We start from the raw sequence: 20,408 nt of genomic DNA, 5'->3' as shown, positions 1-20,408 counted from the left end.
ACAACCCATGCCCCTTACAAACTCAACTTTACCTAGGTTAGATCCATGCGATCATTGATCAAATGGCGGCAAGCTCCCTCAATGACTCCACTGGCAATCGAATAGCCAGCATTCAGTGCCTTGTCATAGCAGAACATGGGACGGTTTTTTTGAATATAGTCTGTACACTTATCAATGACCTAGAGTTTTGTCAGACCTATCTTGCTCGCACTCTGCCGGATTCCCCGTGCCACCTTGTCAGACTCTCCCATGAGTATCTCTAGGGACCGTACTACCTCCCAGCTTCCAATAGCCTCATCCACTAGTTGGGTAAGCAGTGACCGGATTTCCACAGATATCCAAGTACATGGATAAAGTCCATGATGATGGTTGTCTGAACTCCATTCTTTTTCATAATCACGGTAATCAGTTTCCGCTGATGATGGCGCTAATCAATAACAATGACCCACTACCGTTTCTGCTCCTGATCTAGCCTGAGCGCTTCCTCGAAAGCTTCTTCTATCACAGCTTCCACCTCTCTTTCTACACTGGTCAACACTCTATTATTCTTGTCTGGAGGACTGAATTTAACAACGTTTTCGCTCTTCCGATTCATATCCATGACCGATTCTGCCGTTCGAGGATCGGGTTTTACCGTATAAACGGCGACTACCTGTCCATTCGTTTGCGATCTTTCTTCTCTCTAGAACTGGGCCTAGTATGCAGCCTCTCCTCACTCTTGTGCACGTTCTTCCTAGTTGCATCCATCAACCATTACAGGCGTATCACCAAGCCATTACCGTCAAAACAGAGGATCTGCAGGTCTTCTGTTTGCTCAATCACCACCTTGCGCTGGGCGTAAAATGGCGAAGCTCTTTTGACATGATAGTACAGCCACTAAAACATCATGGTTCCGATATATCAGGTACCGAAAAAGAGATGGTTTTATGTGATATAACGTCGTCAAACCAATAACTCCATAACACCGTATCTTGTGAACGCATCCTACGCCAATACCATCATTATTCATTCTTCTCACCAGCCCGTGATGATTTAGACGCTATCATTCAGCACCTTGAATAAACTTCCGACAAAAGCTTGGCACCATAGAGAGCTATATCCAGACTGAAGGCAACGAAGTGTTGTGCTTTCTCCTACAAGGTAGCTGGATAAGCAGGCAAATGATGAGCCACAGCAATCGTGGTAACTGGTAGCGCCTGGGATCAGAAAAATCACGGCAGGGAAAATACCTCCAAACAACTGACCAGCTTGTTTGGTTATGTAGTAGTCAGGCGTAGTAATTACAGCCAGCGGAAGCAATCCTGCGTGTTACCGCTGGATGCTCAGTTAAACCTCAATACTGACAAATACTCTGATGGCATGAGGTAAAAAATTGTCAGCTATATGATGGATCGCTCTTATGATCGAACGATTAAACGACATTATGCGTGTTACACACTCTGGTTGGGGAAAGGCAGGCTATGCGACTAATAGCAAATACGGCTATATACTTTGAAGCTTTTTAACGTGAGTTAGCCGAGATAATCCCTTGCGCTACATAGGCTTCAGCCTTTTTGCTCATATTCATATTACAGAAAAAGAGTGATGGGAGTACTTTATTGCCCGGCAAAGGCTCCGAAGGAGCCATTGCCAATTTTCAAAAAACATCACTATTCCTAAAGCCATTAAAATCCAATAGCTGTAGCCAAAATTGAAGTGTCGAACTCATGTTTTTGACGAACAGTGCAAGGTTGGGATTGAGCAAACAGAAGACCTTCAGATCCTCAATCTTGACGGTAAGGGTTTGGTAATGAGCTCGAAATGATTTAGGTAAGCAACTAGGGAAAACGCGCAAAAGAGTCAGCAGCAGCTGCAAACCTAATCCAGTCCGGGAGAGAAGACAGATCGCAAACGAATGGCACAGGTAGTCACCGTTTATACGGTAAAACCCAATCCTCGAACGGCAGAATCGGTCATATATATGGATCGGGAGAACGACAACGTGTTAAATTCAGTCCTTCAGCCAAGAATACGAGAGTGTTGCCAGTGTAGAAAGAGAAGCGTAAGCCGTGATAGAAGAAGCTTTCGAGAAAGCCTCAGGCAAGATCAGGGGCAGAAACGACAGTTGACCATTATTATTGATGGGCACCAGCATCAGCGGAAACTGATTACCTGAATTATGAAAAAGAAGGGAGTTAAGGCAACCATCATCATGGACTTTATCCATATACTTTAATATCTGTAGACAGCCGGTCACGGCTTACACGACAAGGGGGATGAGGCTATTGAAAGCTGATTGGCAACACGATTCATGAAGATGCTCAGAGGAGAGTATGACACAGTTGCCTTGGGAATCAGGCAAAGTGCGAGCAAGAGAGGAATGACAAAACTAGAGGCCATTGATAAGTGTACAGACTATCTTCAAAAAAACCGTTCTAGGCTCTGCTATGGCAAGGCGCTGGATGCTGGCTATCCGATTAGCAGTGGAGTCATGTATGAAGCTTACCGCCATTTAATCCATGACCGTATTGATCTAACCGGACAAAGCATAGTTTGCACGTGGCAAAGGCTGTGTTGAAACTACGCTTATTGGACTACAATGGAGATTGGCAGGCGTATTGGTACTTCCATAAGGAATACTCCCACCTTCGTAACCATGGAGAACCAATGAATTGGGCGTCATAGCAAGGGAACCACACCAGAACTCATTGAAACGCTGCGGATGGTAATGACACTCTATCTGATGGTATATGCTGCTTTACAGCACAGGATAAGACATGAGCTCAAAATACAAAGCAGATTCTTCCCCAACCAGAAGAAAAAGCCCTGCCAGAACCACACCGTCAGATTAGTATTATTCTGTTTCCATGAAATTAGTGAGTTAACGATCAATAATCAAGAGCGACATATGGTTTGTTTGAAGAAAAGACAATGGACGATTATCCAAATTTAAGGCGCTTTTTGCGAGTTGGTATATTCCTAGTAGGGGTGGAGAAAGACAGTCACCAAGAAACACTCAGTTTTTCTTCGTGCGACCACCATGGATGGTGTAAGTACCGCGTTTTTATGAGCGTTAGTTGCCTAGCCCATAGAAATCTCTGCAGTTCAACAAAAGAACATGATTGCAGACATCAAACGCCCCACTCCTGACGCATTTGCATAAAGTCATCTTCAGTAATGACACGCACTCCCAGCTTCTCAGCTTTGGCCAGCTTTGAACCTACTTTCTCGCCGGCCAACAATACAGATGTTTTCGCTGAGACAGATCCTGCCACATTGGCTCCAAGCTTTTGCAGAATGGATTCCCCTTCATCACGGGACATTGAGAGTAAAGTGCCAGTAAGCACCCAAGTTTCGCCAGCAAGAGGTTGATCTCCTTCCTCAATACCCAGTTCTTCGGTCTCCCACTCCACTCCTTTAGCTAGAAGCAAGGCGATTACTTCTCGGTTGTGTTCCTGCCGGAAAAATTTCTCAATATGACCTGCCACAATAGGGCCAACACCATCGACAATTTGCAAGTCTTCAACCGAAACTGCCATCAACTGATTCAAGTCCCTATAGTGGCCTGCCAATCCATGAGCTGTCGCCTCACCAACTTCCCTAATACCCAATGCATAAATAAAACGGGAAAGCGTTGTTTTCTTCGACTTATCAAGGGCTTTAATCAGGTGCTCAGCCGATTTTTTACCCATTCTCTCAAGACCTGAAACATCGCAAGCAGCCAGTGTGAAAAGGTCCGCCACAGTTTTAATCAGTTTACGATCAACCAACTGTGCGACCAATTTATCCCCAAGACCATCAATATACATAGCCTTACGGGAAGCAAAGTGCTTAATCGCTTCTTTACATTGAGCTGAACAGCACAGACCTCCTGAACAACGCAGCATCGCCTCTTCCCGCTCCAACTCAGAAGCACATACTGGGCAACGATCCGGAAATTGAATATCTCTAGTATTTTTTTGGCGCATGGAATGAATAACGCGATCCACCTTAGGAATGACATCACCAGCCCTGAGGATAACAACGCTGTCGCCTATCTTTATATCAAGACGCGCAATCTCATCCATGTTATGCAAAGTAGCACTGCTTACAGTAACCCCTCCCACAAAAACAGGCTGTAAACGAGCAACCGGCGTAATGGCTCCTGTTCTTCCCACTTGGAACTCAACATCTTCAAGTGTCGTGATGGCCTCCTGTGCCGGAAATTTTCGAGCGATGGCCCAACGAGGGGCTCGTGCAACAAATCCCATGGCCTGCTGCTGGGCAATTGAGTTGACTTTATAAACTATACCGTCAATCTCGTATGGCAGGCTCTCCCGCTTTTCAGCCATATCTCGGTAGTAGTCTTCACAAGCTTGAACCCCTTTGACTACTCTAAGCTCGGGACTTACTCTTAACCCAAACTTTCTGAAACAGACAAGAATCTCACTGTGCTTATCAGGAAGTGCACCACCATCAACACTACCAGCGCTGTAGCAGTATATTGTCAATGGTCGTTTAGCAATCATACGAGAGTCCAGTTGACGCAGGCTACCGGCCGCTGCATTTCTAGGATTGACGAAAATCTTCTCACCTCTGATGCTGGCCAGCTTGTTTAATTGCGCGAATCCAACTTTCGGCATATAAACTTCACCTCGTACTTCCAGACGCTGCGGCCATTCATCGCCTATCAGTCTGAGAGGAATCGATTCAATAGTCCGAATATTTTGAGTGATATCTTCCCCAGTCATGCCATCTCCACGAGTAGCTGCTCTAACCAGTAGCCCATTTTCATAAAGTAAGCTGACTGCAATACCATCCAGTTTTGGCTCACAGGCGTACTCAATCTCGTCACTGATATTAAGTCTTTCTTTAACTATGCGGTTAAAATATGCCTGATCTTCTTCGTTAAAGGCATTATCCAGAGAGAGCATGGGAAGCTCATGTCGAACCTGCCCAAATGATTTTAAAGGAGTCCCACCAACTCGCTGGCTAGGAGAATCTCCCGTAATTAGTTGTGGATATTCAGACTCCAGAGCCTTCAGACGGGAAAATAGCTTATCATATTCGCTGTCCGGAATTTCCTGCTCATCAAGAACATAGTAGCGATAATTGTGATCCGTGATCTGCTGGCGAAGCTTACGTATCTCTTGTTCTGCAAAATCAAAGGAAAGAACGTCCGTAGAAGTAGTACTCATGGAAATAGCCATACGCAGGCCGGTTCTCCAAAAGAGAGCCAACAACAGACCGAATTGGACTGTCACCTCTCTTTTAGAGAACCAACCTACGGAAGTTTAATGGACTGGTTGTTTTGCCAGCTGCTTTCGCTCGTACTCACGAATTCGCTGACGGCAGTGCTCCAATGTTTGCTGTGTCATAACACTGAACTGTTCATCCTTCAGCTCTCCACCCAGATCAAGAGCAAGGCGACGAGCAGTTTCTTCCATTAGAGCAAAAGCCTGCATTGGCTTTTCAGGTCCTGGTAAACTCATAAACAGACTCAGAGCAGGAGTCTCGGTGGCTTCCAAGTTATCAATAGTAAATGTGCCTGGTTTGACACCATTGGCCATACTGAACAGAATTTTCCCGGTCCCATCGGCATTCGTATATCGATGGAAGATGGACATATCCCCAAAACGCATACTGGAAGAGAGCATGGATTGCATCAGCTGCTCACCATCAAAAACGCCTCTACCTTTTGCCAGAACATTAATGACAATTACTTCTCTAGCAGGGGGACGATCTTTTAACTTCTCTGGTTTCTCATGCTGATAGCCACCAAGGTTACACTCTTTCTGATGGTTAGTATTCCCTCTTGCGGAAACCTCTCTCTCTTGGATATGGGCCTTGGCATGGCCGGAAGCAACTCTTGGTCGACTGACAAACTCCTCTGGTTTCGCACTCAATTTTGTGGTTTCACGAGAACGAACTGAGCGATCATAGCCTTCGGCCCGCTTAAAACCCTCAGAAGGTGAAAATCTTTTAGATCTAACTGATTGCTGAGACGTATCCAGATTCATCAATACCGGTACAGACTCATCAAAATCCAGTGCCCGCTTAGACTTAGCCTTTTCTGCAAACTCAGACGTATCAGCCAGATCATCATGGTACGCTTCAACTTCCCGCTCTATATTCGGTGACTTCGGCTGATGCCTCTGCCTTAATGACTCAGGATATACCTGCTCATCTTTCGCATAGTCCTCTGTGTAGTCAACACTTGAAAAGCCTGGTTCCACACGCTCCCTTGGTTGATCTTTCTTGGGCAGTGATTCATTTAACTGGTGCGAGCGAGCTCCACCGTTAGGAAGCTCACTGGAAAAGTCTGCGCCATATCCCTTGACCTCTTCCAAGCCAAAGCTGAGTTCTGATGCCCTTTTCCTAGCCAGCCGCATCCTGCGATAACCATCAGCCAGTACACCGACGATTACCAATATCCCTATGAGTATTAGCCATTCTCGCAAACTCATGTCCTTGCTGTCCTATAGACCTTGAAACAACGCCCAGAATTGCAGTCTGTTTCCATGTGATAACACTTTACGCCAAAACATAGACCGTCGTCATTCACCACATCTGAATTAATTACTGCTGCAATCGACCAACGTTGCAATATTACAATAAAAAATAACAAATTAAGCTACATTCTTCTGCTTTAAGCGCTTTATAGTCTGTTTAAGCCAAAAGTCATAGCTTATTTATCCAATTCTTAAACACCATACAATGTTAGTGCTTATAACTCAGCCATTGCCACTGCCTGTTCAATATCCACAGACACAGGTCTGGATACCCCAGGCTCATGCATGGTCACACCAACCAACTTACTGGCCGCCTGCATGGCTATTTTATTATGAGTTATATAAACAAACTGCACTTTATCACTCATCTCAGAAACAATTTGTGCATATCTGCCAACGTTGGCATCGTCCAAAGACGCATCAACCTCATCCAGCATACAGAAAGGCGATGGATTCAACTGGAATATGGAAAATACTAGGGCAATCGCCGTCAATGCTTTTTCACCACCGGATAGCATGTGAATGGTACTGTTTTTCTTTCCGGGAGGCTGAGCCATTATAGCCACACCGGTATCCAAAAGATCGTTACCTGTTAATGCCAGATAGGCCTGACCACCTCCAAACACTCGAGGAAACAGCTCCTGCAAACCAGAATTTACTTTATCGAAAGTTATTTTGAATCGATGACGGGTTTCCTTGTCAATCTTACGAATAGCATTCTCCAGCGTATTCAGAGCTGACTCTAGGTCATCATTCTGGGCATTCAGATACCGCTTACGCTCGGACTGGGTTTCACACTCTTCAATAGCAGCCAAGTTTATTGCACCCAACCTCTCAATTTTCACCGAAATTTTCTCCAGATCCTGCTCCCTCGCCTGTTCTGAATCATCATCAGGAAGGTTTTCTAATAAGGTTTCAAGATCAAACTTATCTTCTTTTAACTGCTCAGCCAGTGTCGTTCTACGAACCTGCATTCCATGCCAGTCTATTCTTAGCTTTTCCAGCTGCTCACGAACCTTCTGAGCCTGCTGCTCGGCAACATGACGTACTTTCTCACCATAACGAATCTGCTGTTCAACTTCTTCAAGAGCAATCCTCGCCTGTTGCATCGCCTCTTCTTCCTCAAGGCGTCTGACCAGCATTTCTTCCAACTGGTCCCGCAGATTCCCTTCTGGTGAATTGGATTTAAATATGGACTCACGAAGACACTCTCTGCTCTCACGAAGCTTGGTAGCCTGCTGGCTCAATCGTTCAATTGCGACTTTCAGGGAACCAATCTGTGCATTTATGGATTGATGACGCAGAGCTAGCTGATGAGCAAGCTCTTTGTCAAATTGATCTTGGTGCCTAACCTCTTCCAAACGTGACTGGAGCTTTTCACGCTGCTCCTGCATCTCTTCACGCCGACCAATATCTTGCTCCATATGGTCAATAGCTTCCTGCAACCGCATCCGTGATCCACCAATCACTTCCTGCTCAAGCTGGTACTGCTCCAAAACTTCCTGCAACTCATGTTCAATACGACGACGGCGTTCTGAAAACTGTTCAAGTCGTACTTTACGGGCCACGAGGTTAGCCATCACTTCACCATGACTGCGATTAATATCAGACAGTTGTTTCTGAAGTTGTTCCCTCTGAACTTCATGCTGCTCCACCGCTGCTCTTGCACTATCGAGCCGCTCTTTCAGTATCAGGCTATTTTCTTCCTGTGTCGTCCGCTTTTCAGCTAAAGTTTCCATTTCTTTCTGGCGTTCAAGAACACCGGCATTATTATCTACACCTCTGCTGACACGGAGCCAGCCAGAAGATAACCAAATGCCATCCCTGGTGACAATAGACTCACCTAGTTGAAGTTTTGATCGCAGTGAAAGTGCAGTATCAAGAGCCTCTGCTGCATAAATCCCAGCCAATAAAGGCAACGCTTCCTGACTATTAACCACCTTATCAGCCAACAATGGTAACTCACTCATGGAAGTTGAAAAGCGCAAGCCACTTCCTGCTTCCAGCAGTAACAGTAAACCCTGCTCCAATGAACCAAGAGCCTCTGCAACCTGATCAAAGCTCTCCAGACATACCGCCTGCAGACTGTCACCAAGCACGGTCTCGACCGACAGTTCCCAGCCAGCTTCAACGTTAAGCTTATCCCTCAATCTGGGGTAACCAGTAAGTCGCTGCTGTTCGAGCCACTCGATGGTTCCATTATCCTGATGCATTGAAGCCTGATGCAAAGCCTCCAATGAGGCATGGCGTCCACGAACCATGCTCAGTTCATCACGGTTATTTTCCAGCTCAGAGGTCAATCGCTGAACCTGATCACGTTTATAATCAACCGCCTCAATACTTTCCTCTATTCGGAGTTCTACAGTCTCTGCCATCAGTTCCAGCTCTGTCAGTTTTTCAGAAAGCAGTTCCATCTCCTCATGGTCTTCACTGCTCCCAAGCGTCGCTGACTCCTCTTTCAATCGGCTTACACGCTCCTGCAGTCGTCCCATCACCTGCTCAGTATGGTTGATACGAGACTGCTCTACTTCTGCAGTCCGTTTTAGCTCATGAGAACGCTGGTTAAACTGGTCCCACTCCTGCTGCCAGCGCTGCATGGCCTCTTCAGCCTGAGCCAACACATCACTTGAGTCCGACTCATGATCCTGCAGCATCGCCAGTTCTGGCTCCAATCCAATCAGATCTTCCTTAAAAACTTTTAGTTGCTGCTGATCATCAGAGAGCTGTTCCCGAGCCTCTTCCCAACCCTGCTCTACCTGTTCAAGATCGCGACTTAATTCTTTTGACCGCTCTTCCCTGTGTTGCAGCGTCTGCTCAATACGGGTGACTTCATTACCAGTGCTATAGTAATTGGACTGCGTTTCATGAAAACGATCACTCAACTCCATTTGCTGAACCCGGTCTTCTTCCATGGCTGCATCAGCAGAACGTTGCTGGCTGATCGCAGCTTCCAATTGCACTCCAAATTCCCGGATAGTCTGTTCCTGAGACTGAGCGTCTGTATTGATTATCCGCCATTTCAGTGCTTGCAGCTGCGCTTTTTTCAGTCTCTCTTCAGCTTTATATTCTTTATACTTTTCTGCTGACTGCGCCTGACGCTGAAGATGACCTAACTGGCGGCCCAACTCTTCTCTCAGGTCAGTGAGCCGCTCAAGGTTGTCTTTTGTGCGGCGAATCCGGTTCTCGGTTTCTCGACGACGCTCTTTATAACGGGAGATGCCGGCCGCTTCTTCAATAAATACCCTAAGCTCTTCCGGTTTAGATTCAACCAAGTTGGAAATGATGCCCTGACTGATGATGGCATAACTTCTTGGGCCAAGACCGGTTCCCAGAAAAACGTCCATAATGTCCTTACGACGACATTTACTACCATTCAGGTAATAGATGTTTTTCGCATCAGAGTTAACAGTACGCTTAACTGAAATTTCCAGATAGGCGGCAAACTCACCAGTAACCCGTCCCGCGCTATTATCAAAAATCAACTCAACAGAGGCTTGGTTTGCTGGCTTACGGCTGCTGGAGCCCTTAAAGATAACGTCCGTCATAGACTCACCTCGCAGGAGCTTGGCTGAAGACTCCCCCATAACCCAGCGAACCGCGTCAATGATATTCGACTTGCCACAACCGTTGGGGCCAACCACCCCACACATATTGGAGGGAAAGTGAACCATTGTAGCATCCACAAAAGATTTGAATCCGGCCAGTTTGATGGATTTTAAACGCATCGTTTCCTTTAGCTCTTCACTGTCTGGGCCCTAGCTCTTTAGACGAACCTGAATACTGGCCAATAGCTCACGCTATGGGGCTTTCTGCTCCAGTAAAACAATCATTCATAGCATGCTGCTTTGGGCTCAGGTTCCTTGTCATAGCGCATCATTTAATTGCAATAATTTTTCTTTCTTTCAATCCGGACATTACACATTACCACAGTAAACAGAAAAGTCGCTTTTCCAGAAATGAAAAAGGCGACTTTCAATATTTCTGCAGTATTGGAAACTGATTTACAAATTTTCAGTTCATAGCCATAATCAAGGAACCTGTTGGATTTAGCCAACTATAGCGAGAGAAAGTCCGGTTTGAGCCAAGTTTGATGCTGATTTTAGGCGCATAGTGGTTTTATTCAATGAAAAGCAATATAAAAAATGAACAAATCCAGCCTTTTGTCATGACGGCAGGAGCAGTTGCCGGTAGGTCCGCGGTAAATCCGACCGGCTCCTAGACTGCACCTCATACAGATTAGCCTGCTGGTGGGGTAAATGTAAGCTTGACCGGTTCAGTGTCCGTGGTTTTCACGCCCTTGGCCTGTACTTTATAGTCAGGAGACATCACATCACCTGAGAGACTGATCAGTGCAGTAATATCCAAACGCTCCAGAGATGAAAGCAGTTGTCCTCCCATTAGTATGGCGCTGTTATCATCAAGCACCACCTCCCTTGGAAGGTCACCAACCATCAAAGGCATATAAACAATAGGTGGCTGTTTTGCCTCACCCACTGGACTAGCAAACACCACCACACGGGCATCATCCGGAATGTCTTTCATCTCTGGTCCCAGATCAATCATTACCAGAAGCTCAACTACTGACTCTCCCAACATGGACCGGGCTTGGCTAATACCTGCGCTCAGGGACTGTCTGGCAGACAGATCAACCTCGTAGTTCAATGCCTGTTGCCAGACAGCAATGGCTTCAGAATATACACCATTAGAAAAAGCATCAATTCCTTTCAGCCCCAGAGCGGTCGTATTATGATCATCTTGAAGCAGCGTTTGCTGGTAGAGCTCACGAATTTCCTTGGTTATCTTATGATTACTGCTTAAAAAGAGCACCTGAGCCAACTCGGCTGTCACTTGAGGGTGCCAATTGTTGATACTTACAAGACGCCGGTAGGTTTTTACCGCCTCATCCAACTTACCTACTCTCAGGTAATAGCTGCCCAACATGAACAGAGCCTGATTATTATCTGGCCGTTTTGATACCCAGCCATGGAGAACCTGTTCGACTTGTTCACTATTGAGATTTCCTTGTTTCATCGCATTAACAACAGAAATCTCAGTGGTAGCCCCCAGCCTGAAATAAAGTAGTACTGCGGACACAGGAATAATCAGGGCAATAAGAAGAGCAAACACTGGCTTTTTCAAGGTATAGTAGACGCTTGATGATTTATATCCTCCCAACTCATCAGCCAGTTTTTTCTTTAATTCCAGCTTATGCTTTTCAGCTTCGCCTTCTGAAACCTGTCCTTGTTGAACCTGCCAGTCTAAGTCCGCTAACTGATAACTAAAATTAGCAATATTATGTGCCACCTCTTCCGAATCGACCTCATCAGGAACCCACACTCGAGGTTTCAACAGGGGCCAGACTGAAATAAGCACAGCAACGGCAATCAGCAATGCGGCGACAACCCAGAACTCCACCATTACTCCTTACCACCTGTTTTATTTTCTTCTACCAATTGCTCATTGAAAGAGCCAGTTAAAAGGCTATTCAGCTTTTTATCCAACTGTTCTTCATCAAAAGCCGGACTATCATGCAGGACGCTATCAGAAGACTCTACAAAAGAGGCTCTATGCTTACGAACCACGACCAGTAAAACCACAAACCCGACTAATAACAGCAGCACTGGTCCAAACCATAGCACAAGATTCACGCCAGAAAGACGTGGCTTGTACAGTACAAAATCACCATAACGGGACCACATAAAGTCAATCACAGTTTGATTATCAGCGCCATCATTGACCATACGATAAACCTCACGCCGTAAATCTTGGGCAATGGGGGCATTAGAATCAGCAATAGACTGGTTCTGACATTTCGGGCAACGTAATCCATTAGTTAGTTCAAAAAATCTCTGCTCCTGCTCCGGTGTATAAAACTCATAAGAGTCAATCATACCATAAGCAGCCACAACAAAAATAACTGCCGAGAAAACCATCAACACTAGGAAGATCATGCTTTTCATTGACCGACCTCATCTTGCTTGTTCATAAGCTGAGCTTTTAACGCTTTTTCTTTTAATAGCTTGAACCTTGGTTGCAGGTCATTCTTCCAAACGTTGGCATCCACAATGCCTACGTACTTGTAGCGAATGACACCTTGATGATCAATCAGATAAGTTTCTGGAGCCCCGTAAACACCGAAATCAATACCCAGTGAACCATCCTCATCATTGATACTGAAACGATAGGGATCATGAATGGTTTCCAGCCACTTCCTAGCTTCTGTCTGATCATCTTTATAGTTCACGCCATAGATTGGAATACCATTATTAGCCAATTCCACCAAATAGGGGTGTTCAACTCTGCATGAAGGGCACCAAGTTGCCCAGACATTGATCAAAGCCACTTCACCAAACAGGTCATCTGCGGTCACTTCCCTTTCATGGTTTTTGACGGTCGACAGTGCAAACGAAGGCAGAGGATTATCCAGCAATGCGGAAGGTAGTTCTCCTTGATTCTCCCTGAACAACGCCACATAAAACATAAAGCAAAGCCAAAGGAAAATCGCCAGTGGCAAAAACAATTGTAACCGTCGCTTCATGCGCTAGCTACTCCTTCATTAGGCGACTGCCTCAAGGACTTTATTTTCTGTCGGACTCTGACCCGATAACGCCGATCTGAAATAGCCATTACACCACCAAGCCCCATCAGAATGGAACCAAGCCAAATCCAGCGAACAAAAGGTTTGATATGCAGACGCAATGCCCAACTGCCGTCATTTCCTAATGGCTCCCCAAGAACAACGTAAATATCACGGGTTAAACTAGGATCAATATCAGCCTCAGTCATAGGCATCCCCTGAGCGGTATAAACTCGCTTCTCAGGATGCAAAACGGCAATTTGCCGACCATCTTCATACACGGTCACCGAGCCATAATCAGACGTGTAATTAGGTCCCTGCTGGAATTTCACCCCATCAAAACGGAACTGATACTCACCAACATTTATCCGATCACCAGGGGCCATTCGCAAGTCTCTCTGACTGCTATAACTGCTGGTAATTGCCACTCCCACAATGGTTACAGCCAACCCAAGATGAGCCAGATGCATACCATAATAGGCAGGTTTGAGTCGTTTCAACCCATCAATTAACCCAGCTTTAAGTCTTGCGTTATGGGTTTTGTTCCACACATCTCTAACCATAGTTAGAACAATCCACAGCACAAGTGCCATTGCCTGCACTTCGCTGCTCATAAAGCTTTCACCATAGAAAAGGCTGAAGCTTAACCAGCCAATAATGCACACTAGCAAGATCCAGCGAGTCTGACTCATAAGCCACTGAGCAGAGCCATTTTTCCAGTTCAGCAGAACCCCAAAACCAAGCGCAAACGCCAAAAGCATGGCCATAGGCACAAAAACAAAATTAAAATATGGAGGCCCTACCGAAATCATGCCCATATCCAGAGACTCAAGCAGCAGTGGGAATAACGTCCCCAAAAGCACGGTTGCCGCACTGCTGGTCAGCAGAATATTGTTAACTAGTAATAATGTTTCTCTGGAAACGATGGAGAAGCTGATGCGACTGCGTACTTCTGGCGCCCTGATAGCAAACAGCGTTAACGATGCGCCAACCACAATCACCAGATAAAAGAGGATAAAGACACCTCTCTCGGGATCATTGGCAAAAGCATGGACCGAAGTGAGTACACCAGAACGAACGAGGAATGTTCCCTGCAGGCTCAATGAGAACGTAAAGATAGCCAGCAAGATCGTCCAGCTTTTAAACAACCCACGTTTCTCCGTAACTGCAAGAGAGTGAATCAGTGCAGTCCCAACCAGCCAAGGCATCAGAGAGGCATTCTCCACCGGATCCCAAAACCACCAGCCGCCCCAGCCAAGCTCGTAGTATGCCCACCAACTCCCCAGAGAAATACCAAGCGTCAAAAATACCCAAGCCGCTGTCGTCCATGGTCGTACCCACCGAGCCCAAGCACTATCCAGTTGGCCACCTAACAGTGCAGCAATTGCAAACGCGAAAGCAACGGCAAACCCTACATAACCCATATAGAGCATTGGCGGATGAACAATCAGACCAAAGTCCTGTAAAAGAGGATTTAGGTCCGCACCATCCTCTGGGGGAAAGGGTAAGATGCGATTAAATGGGTTAGACGTCAGTAGGGTAAAGAGCAAAAAGCCTACCGTTATCATCCCCATAACAGAGAGTACTCGAGCAGAAAGTTCAGGCGGTAAGCGGTAGCTTTTCAATGCCACCACGGCCATCCAGCCACTCAGAATCAAAACCCACAACAGCAGGGAACCTTCATGCCCTCCCCATGTTGCACTTATTTTGTACTGCATGGGCAATAAACTGTTGGAGTGCTTGGCAACATAATCAACAGAAAAATCGTCGGCCATAAATGCCAACACCAAACACGCAAAGGAAAAACCAACAAAGGCAAACAGCCCCAATGATAAAGGGCGAGCCTGATCCATAAGACGAATATTACCGGTGTAACTACCCATCAGAGGAAAGATACTTAATAGAAAACTCAGACAAAGAGAAATAACCAGAGCCAGTAGTCCTACTTCAGCTACCATCTTGTTGGAGGCTCCTCAGCTCATTATGACTAATATCAGACACCGGCTCTTTATCAATAGCACTGGTCTGCATTACAGGCTTTGATGAATAACCAGCACCCGAGTGTGCATCATCAATCGCTTTCTGTACTTCTCGCGGCATATAATTTTCATTATGCTTGGCCAAGACCTCAGACGCTTCAAAAACACCACCGTTACCAAGTACGCCAAGTGCAACCACACCTGAGCCTTCAACAAAAAGATCAGGCAGAATACCTTCATATATGACAGTCACTTCTCCGGCACCATCACTGATTCTGAAGCTGACTTTCAGGCTCTCTGAATCTCTATCAACAGACCCAAGAACAACCAGACCACCACCACGCATCCGCTGTCCAACTGGCGCCTCACCTGAGGCCATTTGTGCCGGGGAAAAATAGTGATTTATGTTCTCCCGAAGCGCAAACAGCATCATGGTTACTGCCAAACCTACGCCTGCCAACAGCAGTAACACGAGCACCAATCTCTGTTTGCGAACCGCATTCATTGAGCACCTCTATCTACAAACTCAAGGCCTTCTGCCAGCTCATGGCTACTTTGTATTGTGTTTTTGTCGAACTCTGAGCTACTCTCAGGCCCATGGCTGATTTCTTCCATGGTCTTAACACCTCTAACAGCAATTTTATTGCTTACCAATCGTTCCTGCCGCCTTACCTGTGCAACGACCCAGCGCTTTGCCATCATAGGAGAAATCAGGTTGTAGGCAATGACCAGCATGGCGACTGCATAAGCACTCCAGACATAAAGTCCGTGACCCTCCATCGCCGTGAACCCGGACCAAGTGTCAAAATACATATAAATTCCTGATTACCAACGTTCATCAGCCAGTTTACAGAGCCTTACTGGCATTGGGCAAGTTCGCACAGCCATGCAACACAGCCTTGATATCATTGCTTTCAAATCAAAGCTCCGGTTGAATCGATAACAATATTGAGCAAGGTATCTTAACATACGCTTCTGGTTAACATTACGGCACCGCCTTTTAGAGAATTTTTGACGTCCCCGATCATGGTGTTGACCAACGTAAACAAATCATTAACCATAGATTCGTGACCCCCACCTGTCACCACTCTGTATGTTACCGTACGGTGTCGGCTATTCCTGTGAATACACCTATACCATCACTGACAACACAGCAGGTATGATCACTAAGATGCTTGTACGCCTATAGTTCCAACTCCTTTTCCCGGAAACTGGTGACCATGCTGAAACGCATATACAGCTGGTAGTTTTCCTCGTTGGTCTGCACGGAAGCAACAAATTGGTGTTTGTTTTCAGAACCTCTCCCACGTTTGCCTCCATGTTTTTCACCACCCCAGTAGGAATCATCCATCTGAACATGTCCATGCAGAGAACGGCTGTCATCATGTTCTTTCATTACCTGCATAAGCTTGTGCTTCAAGCGCCAAGCAGCATTATAAGAGATTCCTAGCTGCCTCGAGAGCTCCACAGTCAATATGCCATTCTTGGTCTTAGTCATTAAAAATATGTCTAGAAACCAAGTGGTAAAAGGCAGTGTGCTAGCTTCCAGAATGGTGCCACTGGTCAATGATGTCTAATAGCAGCAGCGTTTGCATTGGTATAGCTCACGGGTTTTTATGGTGCAATACTCCAAACAACAACACAGAGACATTCAAACCCATTCAACCACCGCATTTGAAAAACTGGTACAAGCATTGTTGTTTTGGCGATATTGCTGGAAGAACTCCACAAGGCTCATGCCTTTCTGAAACTGAATTTTGTTCTTGCCCATGACGCACTTCCTACTTTGAGGAAACCAAGTGTCATAAGTTCAGGCGAGAGCTATACTTAAGTTAGATGGTATTCAGGTAGACATTTAACTCACCAGCTCTTTAACCCAGCTGGTTTTTCTCTCACGACTCAGTATTTCTATACGCAGACGAAGCACCATCACCAAGGTAAAAAACAGATAAAATCCCAGAATCGCCAGTAACAGCGGCCATAGCATTTCCGGTGCTATGGCAGGTTTTTCAGTCAGTTTCAGTGTGGCTCCCTGATGGAAAGTGTTCCACCAGTCTACAGAAAACTTTATGATCGGAATATTCACCACCCCGACCAAGCTCAAGATGGCACAGGCTTTAGTGGCAGCTTCTGTTGTCTGGGTGGCACCACGCATGGCAATAATACCTATATAAAGAAAGAGCAGAATCAACATTGAAGTCAAGCGCGCATCCCATACCCACCATGTTCCCCAAGTTGGTTGTCCCCAAATAGCCCCAGTTGCCAGAGAGAGCACACAAAAAGAAGCACCAATAGGAGCCATTACTTTAAGCGCCATATCAGCCAGCTTAATTTTCCATATAATGGTCACTGCCGCGGTCGTTGCCATCATAATATAACCAGCCTGAGCGACGAATGATGCAGGAACATGGATAAAGATAATGCGGTAACTATTACCCTGAAGGTAATCAGGAGGTGTAAATGCGAGTCCCCAAGCAAGTGCAACCAATATCAGTACAAGGGATGACACCTGAAGCAATGGTAGACATTTCCCACTGATATCGTAAAACCATTTGGGAGAACCCAATTTATGAAAAAACATCCAGTTCATACTTTTTCTACTTGCTGCGGCCACCGCCAATATGACCTGATTTTGCATAGACACAATGCTGGAAATATTCTCATTTTTCAAGAAATAGTCGCTTCCAATATGCAATGAGTCTGTAATTTCTGATCTTTCGTACATGATTGCTGGATGAAAATCATTACGCTGTGGTTCTTTTAATACAACAATGTATACGCTAAAACATCATGGTTTTCGATATATCAGGTAACGAAAAAGAGACGGTTTTATGGTAATATAACGTCGTCAAATCAATAACTACATAGCCCGCGGCTCTTTTGATACGGCGCCACATTCATTAGGTCTCCATGATTACGGGGAAAAGAGCATTCCTGATGGAAGTCCCAATACGCCTGCCAATCTCCACTTGAATACAGTTAGCGTATCTTAAACACAGCCTCTGCCCCTTGCAAACTCCACTTTGCCAATGATAGATCCATACAGCCATTGATCAAATGACGGCAAGCTCCCTCAATGACTCCACTGGCAATCTGATTGCCAGCATCCAGCGCCTTGTCATAGCAGAGCTTGGAACGGTTTTTTTGAAGATAGTCTGCACACTTATCAATAGCCTCACGTTTTGTCAGACCTCTCTTGCTCGCACTTTACCGGATTCCCCAGGCCACCTAGTCAGACTCTCCTCTGAGTATCTTCAGGGACCGTTCTACCACCCAGCTTTCAATATCCTCATACCCTTGGTCGTGTAAGCAGTGAACAGCTTTCCACAAATATTTAAGTACATGGGTACAGTCCATGATGATGGTTGCTTTAGCTCACTTCTTTTTCATAATCTAGGTAATCAGTTTCCGCTGATGAGGGTGCCCATCAATAACACTGACCAACTGCCATTTCTGCTCCTGATCTAGCCTGAGCGCTTCCTCGAAAGCTCCTTCTATCACGGGCTTCTACTCTCTTTCTACACTGGCCCACACTCTATTATTCTTGGCTGAAGGACGGAATGTAACAACATTGTACTCTTCCTATCCATATCCATATCCATAACCGATTCTGCCGTTCGAGAACTGTGGTTTACCGTATAAACGATGGCTACCTGTGCCATTCGTTTTCTACCTTTCTTCTCTCTCGAACTAAGCTTGGGTGGCAGCCTCTGCTGACTCTTTTGCACGTTCTTACTAGTTGCTTTCCTCAACTATTCCGGCCGCATCACTAGGCTCTTACCGTAAAAATAAGAATCTGCAGGTCTTCTGTTTGCTCAATACCAACCTTGCGCTTTTCGTAAAAAGCCTCAAAGCTTTGAGCCGTATCCGCTACCAGTTGCATAGCCTGTCGTTTGCCAACCATACCTGTGCAACTCTCACATGTCGTTTAATCGTTCGATCATAAAAACAATACATCACATCGCTGACAACTTTTCCCCTCATGCCATCAAAATACTTGTCAGTATTGAAGTTTAACTGAGCATCCAGCGAAAACACGCTTGATTACTTCTGCTGGCTGTAACTGTGGAGCTTAACTACGACAAAACCAAACAAGCTGGTCAGTTGTCTGGAAATATTTTTCTGCCCCGATTTCTCTGCTCCCCGTCGCTACCTGTTACCGACGATTGCTGCGGCTCATCATTAGCCTGTTTATCCAGATCCCCTTGGAGAAGAAGGCTCAATACTCCGTTGCCTTCAGTCAGGATATAGCTCTCTATGGTGCCATACTCTTGTTGGATAGTTGATTCAAGGTACTGAATGACAGCGTCCAAATGAGCACGAGCTGGTAAGAAGAATGAATAATCTAGGGTATTGGCGTAGGATGCGCTCACAATAGACGGTGTTATCTAATTATTGGTTTGACGACATGACATAACCATGCAACCGTCTCTTTTTCGTTACCTATATATCGAAAACAATAATGTTTTAGCGGCTGTATTATCGTATCAAAAGAGCCGCACCCAAAGACGATCTGGCTGATATTGGAAAACATGTCCATTGGCAGAGGATTCGTCGTTTGATGGATGAAGAAAACATCGTCTGCAAAACCAAGCGGACGTTTAAAGCAACCACAAATTCCTGCCATAACAAACCAGTGGCAGAAAATGTGTTAGATAGAGATTGTCAGCTGGCACAGCCCACTCAGGCGTATGCTGGCGACATTCCGTATGTGCCAACTAGTAAGGACTGGCTATGCCTGTCTGTCTTCATCGACGTGTGCGACAGAGGCATTGTGGGTTGGTATATTAGCGACAGAAAAACAGCAACGCTGGCCACTGACTCGCTGTAAATGGCTATGTGGAAGCGCTGGCCACAAAAAGGTCTTTTGGTTCCAAGTGATCGTGGTAGTCAATACGTCTCTGATCACTATCAACAGTTGCTTACCAACAATGGATATATGCAACATGAGCCGCAAAGGGAACTGCTGGGATAATGCTATGGCCGAGAGCTTCTTGCATACACTGAAGACAGAACTGACTCATCATGAGGACTTCCTGACTAGGGAAGAAGCAAAGCAGACCGGTTTTGAATATATCTAAGTGTTTTATAATCGAGAAAGAAAGCATTCGACTAATGGCTACCTAACGTGAGTTCGACGCTCAGACAGCCATTGGGACACCTGCTGTTAGCACCGAAACATCAATATGTCGCTTTCTGGGCTGCCGTGCATAGGCAACCAATCCGGCTATCAGGTTTACAGTAAAGTTAAATGGTTAACGGTGTCGAGTATGTTCGATCTGCAAAATATACTTCAACTGATAATTTACGCTTTCTATTACTGCACGTTTCCTCAACATCACTTTATCAAAGGCCTTCAGCTATTTTGCCTGACTTTAGTTA

The 20,408-nt window shown here is 45.6% G+C and overlaps 1 protein-coding gene across 1 annotated transcript; it reads right to left on the bottom strand.

Moving 5' to 3' along the window:
- Positions 1 to 6,685: 6,685 nt before the first annotated feature.
- LOC311329482 (chromosome partition protein Smc-like) lies at positions 6,686 to 10,141 on the bottom strand (the record flags this gene model as incomplete). Its single annotated transcript, XM_084463324.1, has 1 exon — positions 6,686 to 10,141. The coding sequence occupies one exon, from the start codon at positions 10,139 to 10,141 to the stop codon at positions 6,686 to 6,688; it is 3,456 nt and encodes a 1,151-aa protein (XP_084319450.1).
- Positions 10,142 to 20,408: the final 10,267 nt, after the last annotated feature.

Source organism: Borostomias antarcticus (genome assembly GCF_949987555.1).
Source record: "Borostomias antarcticus genome assembly, contig: scaffold_227, whole genome shotgun sequence".
NCBI classification, from domain to species: Eukaryota; Metazoa; Chordata; class Actinopteri; order Stomiiformes; family Stomiidae; genus Borostomias; species Borostomias antarcticus.
Note: the sequence above shows the minus strand (reverse complement) of the source record. Positions and strands in the feature narration are given on the sequence as shown.